Here is a 6,000-nt window from a genome sequence, read left to right on the forward strand (position 1 = left end):
CCCAGAAGACGCTCCAAAATAGGAGTTCTCCTTGGTGGGGAGAACCTCTCAGAAGCTGGAAGTTTCTGGGCTCTTCTGTCCAAAAGAAGTTCTTCTTTGATGGTCTTCCAGCCGATCAAATGGATAGAGTGGGAATTAAAATAAACCAGTCCATGAAATGTGGCATCTTGACCTAGCATGGTCATGATCCTGCTGATTCTGTTCTACAGAGGAATCATTGAGACCGTCATCTGCACCTCCATAACTGTCTGGTTTGGCTCTGCAACCCATCAAGACAGACAGAGACTTCAGAGGAGAATCAGAACTGCAGAAAAAACAATGGCTACCAACCTTCCTTCCATTGAGGACCTGTACAAAAAGAGGGCTGTGAAAATAGCTACAGACCCCTCACATCCTGGACATAAATTGTTTCAACTCCTACCCTCAAAACGACGCTATATGGCACTGCACACCAAAACAACTAGACACAAGGACGGTTTTTCCCCGAATGCCATCACTCTGCTAAACAAATAATTCCCTCATCACCGTCAAACTATTCACTAAGGCTGTATTACTATTATTCTTCTCTTCCTTCCTAGTACCTATCTCTCCCCACTTATAACTATAAGCATGTTGCTTGTATCTTTCAATTTATATTGCTTTTATTTGTTTCCTAGTGTGATCTGACAGCTTATTAGTAACCTTGACTATTACTAAGTGTTGTATTTTTTGATTCTTGATGAATGTATTTTATTCTCCTTATGTACACGGAGCACCAAAGACAAATTCCTTGTGTGTCCAATCACACTTGGCCAATAAAGAATTCTATTCTGTTCTGTGCTTCATCTGCCAGCTTAATGGTCATTCCTTTTTTTGTCTCTCGCTTCCAGGGTACTCCACTGAAATACGACACAAACACATCCACAAATACCAAAAAGCACGATGTCCGGTCTATTATTGGCAGCCCGGGCAGGAATTTTCATCCCATGCTCCCTATGGAGGCCATGCAGGACTCAAGGACGCTGGAAAGAGCTTACGAGGACAGTTTGAAAACCAGGCCCAGCTCAGTGACGAACTCGGGGGGTTCCATCACGAGGGGAGCCCCCATGATTATGCCTGAGTCAGGGAAGCCTCGCCATAGCCCCCTGGCATATGAGGACCACCAGACGGCCCATGGGGCAGCTTATGGAGGTCACCTGCATCGAGGGTCCCCCGTCTCCACAAGAGAGGCAGCGCCCAGACAACTGGAAGGTCAGCCATCTTGCATATTCTCCTGTGCACTGCTTTGTCCATTTGCCTTGAGACTGAGTTTAAAGAGCCTTAGCCACGCCTCCTCTGGCCGGAAGAGTGCAGGTTTTTTTAATTCAGTCCAGCCTTTAAGAGACGTAAATAATTTAGCTCTTGCGATATTATTCAGGATTTAATTTCTTACTAAATTTGGTATTGCTTTATTATAGTTTATTGTTGTCATTTTTTTGTTTTGCGATTATGGATTTGTTGTCTGCTGCTTGGCTGCGGGTCAGTGCGCTGGTTTCCCCCGGTACACTACCCGGTCATGTTGGGGGGGAAGCAGGAATAATTCCTTGCTCCTCATCGTTTTTCGTTTGTTTGGCAACTTGAAGGTCAGCCATCTTGCTTATTATGTAGTAGCTCCTGTTGTGGCCAGCCACAGGTGGACTGTGAACGGCCCCTCCCAGAGGAAATAAAAGGGGAGTGGAGTTTGCAGGAGACAATTAGTTTGCTTAATGGATTCGTGACTCTTCGAGACTCCTTGCCAAGTTTTGCAGATCTCGGCTTGGCAAGATAAAGTCTGTGACTGTAAATCCTCCCTTGAAAGACTTTGCTGGATGTGAAGGAGCAGAATTCTCAGCCAATTAATAAAAGGGGTTTTTGTTGGGACCAGGAGTTTGCTTCCTGCTCTTGGTAAGCCTCAGTCAGAAGAGTTCCATGCTACCTGGTTGTAGAACTCAAAAGTGTTTCAGCCCAACTTTCTATTGAAAGAGATGGAAAGACATGAGTTCTGTGGAAAGGCCTTGATGATGTATTTGGTCATGTTTCAAGCACAGCATGACCATCTTCAGGAATTGTAGGCTTGTTTCTAATGCCTATTGGTTGGCTGCTTCTTCAAAGATGTGAAGGTCTAATTCATTTAAGGGGTCCTTGGTTCTTTCGGAGGTCGTTTGTTTTCTTGCAGATGTCTGTAGAGATTCTCCATCCTCCAGGTCATAGTTGTCCTAAAGGTGCTTTTTCAGGAGGCAACTGGACTTTCTTCTTTTTCCTTTTGTAGACGTTTCTCTTCTCATCCAAGAAGCTTCTTCAGCTCTGACTGGATGGTGGGGAATGGAAGGATTTATATTCCTTGTGGGCAGCTGGTCATTTGCAAACTTTTAGAGGGTCCTTGAGGCCACTTGGAGGTTTATCTGTAGAGTTTCTCAGTCATCCAGGTCATTTCTTGCAGATGTTTCATGACCCAACTAGGGAACCTCATCAGTGCTCTGAGAATACTAAGGACCTCACAATTCAACCCTGAGCTACAGATATCTTCTTCCTTTGATGCTGTCCTCTTCTTCCACAGGGAGCATCACTGCTGGAAAACCCGTGTCACAAGACCGAAAGGTCACTACCACCTCCAGGGACATCACCAGCTCCAAATCTCCTCACACCCCACTCCCAGAACACCATCACCCAATGACTCCCTATGAGCATCTGCTCCGTGGGACAAGTGGCATGGATCTATACAGAGGCCACATTCCTCTGACCTTTGACCCCGCTGCCATTCCCCGAGGAATTCCCTTGGAAGCAGGTAGGAGAACGAAAAGTCCATAAACCTATCCCCTTTGTGGGGCATTGTGTAGCTAAGTCCCAGTGCAGATTGGACCGGTTTTTAAGAATACGGATCCCTGTACGGGACTTGGGTTAAATCAAAAAGTTAGCAGATCTTGGAGGTGCATGGAGAGTTTAGTAACAACCTGGGCAGTGGGTTCTCCAACATGGTATGGTTGCACTTAGATCTAGGGCAGGGGTGTCAAACTCGATTTCATTGAGGGCTGCATCAGGGTTGTATTTGACTTCTGGGGGGTGGGGGTGGCCAGACTTCTGGGGGGTGGGGGTGGCAACGTCAATCGTGTTGGGGCCACCTGTGGTGGCCAAGTGCTAAGGCAGGACTTCCCTCAGACCCTCAATTTGGCAGATCGAATCTCACCAGGTTCAAGATTGACTCAGCCTTCCTTTTCCAAGGTCACTAAAATGAGGAGCCAGATTGTTGGGGGCAAGAGGCTGACTCTGTAAACCGTTTAGAGAGAGCTGTAAAGCACTGTGAAGTGGTATATCAGTCAAAGGGCATTGCTATTTCCCTTCCTTCCTTCCTTCCTTCCTTCCCTCCCTCCTTCCCTTCCTTCCTCTTTTCTCTCCTTCCTTCTTTCCTTACTTCCTTTTCCTTCCCTCTTCATTCTCCGTTCTTCTTCTTCCCCCTTTCCTTTTTTTCCCCTTCCTTAGTCTCTTCCCATCTTCCCTTCTTTTTCTTTGCCCTTCCTCTTTCTCCTTTTTTGTCCCTTCTTGCATGCTCAAATGCAAAAGGGGAAACATTTCTCCTTTTGTTTTGCTTTTGGTTTCTTTTGATAGCCCTCTGCCAGCCAAAACAGAGCTCCATTGTCTCTAGCAGAGGCATCGTGGGCCAGTCCTTTCCAGAGCCAGATCTGAGCACCCCGCAGGCTGGATGCCACCCGCAGGCCTTGACTTTAACATCCCTGATCCAGGGGTGGGATTCAGCCAGTTCCGATCAATTCCAGTGAACTGGATGCTAATTTTACAGTTGGTGGTTGAAAGGACTGGCCGTCCACCCTGCTCCACTCATCCCAGGAGTCTCCACATGGCCCATTTTGGATGCCAGATAAGTGCAGGGCCTGCACGGAGGCTCTGGGAAGGCGAAAAATGGGCCTCCCGGAAGACTGGAAATGTTTCTGGCCTCCAGAGGGCCTCTGGAGCCTGGGGGAGTCTATTTTCGCCCTCTCAGAGGCTTGAGCCTCTGGAGCCTGAGGAGGGTGAAAATGCCCCTCTCCCCCATGGTGCAGGAGACTGAGTAGACACCACGCCACCCACTGGGCACAGGACAGGTTGCTAAAATTTTTCAATCCCACCCTTGCCCTGATCTAAGGATTGGCCCTGGGAAAGAGTGGGGAAAGGATTTGGAAGACCTTAAGTGAAGCTTTATGGAAAGGTGTAGAAGACAGGCGTTGAGACCTTCTACAAATTGGATGTAAATGTTCTAAAATCTGGAATGTGTTCATCATCTCTGCTTCACTCAACAGCTGCCTATTACTTGCCAAGGCACCTTGCTCCTGGCCCTACGTACCCCCACCTCTACCCACCCTACCTCATCCGTGGTTACCCGGACACCGCCGCCATGGAGAACAGACAGACCATCATCAACGACTATATCACCTCACAGCAGATGCACCACAACGCCGCTACGGCTACCACCATGGCTCAGAGAGTCGATCTGCTTCGTGGCTTGTCTCCACGAGAACCTTCCCTGGCTCTCAACTACGCAGCAGGTCTGGAATCCGTGGGGCACCAGCGGGCCCAGGAGGGAGGGGAAGCCATGTTGGGGACTTGTTTGCACAAACGCCCATGAGATGGTGGTGTCAGCATTCCAAATATCATCCAGAATTAAATCAGAGTTCACGGCATAGCTTTCCTCAAAGTTCCAATTTAATAAGAGAGAGATGTTGGTACAAACTGTGGAAACCTGAATCTGAAAGCTTCCTGGGTTTTCCACCCAGTTGAAAGTTCAAGATCCTGCCCCACACCCACAAGTCCATCACGTGGTCCAATCTCCCACTGCCATGTTGGCAGTTCCACTCATCCAGTTCCGGTCAGGTGCAGAGACAAAGGATGACCTTGGCTCTCTAGAAAGGAATTGTATTGTGGCTACATAACATTCTACTCCATACTATCCCCCCTCCCATTTCCCCACTATAGAAACAGCATGTCAGCATTCCAAATAACATCCAAAATTAAATCAGAGTTCAAGGCAGAACTTTCCTCAATCTTCCAATTTATTAAGAGAGATATTTTGGCACATCTGTGGAAACCTGAATCTGAAAGCTTCCTGGGTTTTCCACCCGGTGGAAAGTTCACAATCTTGCCCCACACCCACAAATCCATCACCTGGTCCAATCTTCCTCTGCCACCCTGGCATTTCCACCCATCCAGTTCCGGTCAGATGCAGAGGTGCGGAGACGAAGGATGATCTTGGGCTTCTAGAAAATAATGTTTTATTTTGACAACAACACATTTTACTCCTTACTATTCCCCCTCCCTATTCCCCCACTAATGAAACAGCATAGTAAAATAATAGAGAGAGTGGCAGGCCAAAGATCCTAAAAGGAATATTACTGCAGGCCTGACAGGTGGTTTAGAAGACATAATGGTTTAGAATGGTTAAAGAAGACATATTGGTTTAGAAGACTGATTTCCATCAGTTGTGTTTGCTCCGGGTTGTGCCGTTAACAGGAACAGACATCAAGCAGAGAGGCGCTGCTGGCTGTAGTGCAGGGGTCCCCAAGCCCGTTTGGAACCAGGCCACGGAAGTGGCAGGCTCACCCCTTACCCCTCCATTCAATTGGAACCATCCCTTCTCCCTCCTGCTAGTCCACAAAGCAATGAAGATTGGGGAACACTGCTGTGGAAGATAATGCTAGTGTTGTGGCGTCCAGCAGCCAAATCGGAGGAGGTGGAGGAGGCGTGGGAGTCAGGGTCAGCATCAGGGCAACCTGAGAGTTCCAAGGGGGAAGAGGGAATGGAGCTGTTAGAGATGGGTGGGGGCAGAGCCTGGGCCCTCCGTCAGTCCTCAGATGGAGAGTCAACAGCCCCCAGGTCTGGAGGTGGCTGATGAGGAAGAGGAGGAACAGCTGGGTCCAGTGCCTGATGCACAGAAGGCAGAGGAGAGGAGAGCAGTGGAAATCTATGGGCCAGTCCTTGGGACAGAACAGCCTCACTGCTAGTGGAGCCCCAACCTAA

General features: G+C 48.3%; 1 protein-coding gene across 1 annotated transcript in view; it reads left to right on the forward strand.

Annotated features, from left to right (window-relative positions):
- Positions 1-6,000, forward strand: part of NCOR2 (nuclear receptor corepressor 2) — a 207,759-nt gene that overhangs the window by 174,809 nt on the left and 26,950 nt on the right. The window contains 3 exon segments of the mRNA XM_032229003.1: positions 870-1,230; positions 2,555-2,782; positions 4,287-4,532. Of these exon segments, the coding sequence (XP_032084894.1) occupies positions 870-1,230; positions 2,555-2,782; positions 4,287-4,532 (835 nt within the window).

This window comes from Thamnophis elegans, chromosome 13 (genome assembly GCF_009769535.1).
Source record: "Thamnophis elegans isolate rThaEle1 chromosome 13, rThaEle1.pri, whole genome shotgun sequence".
In the NCBI taxonomy this organism is placed as follows: domain Eukaryota; kingdom Metazoa; phylum Chordata; class Lepidosauria; order Squamata; family Colubridae; genus Thamnophis; species Thamnophis elegans.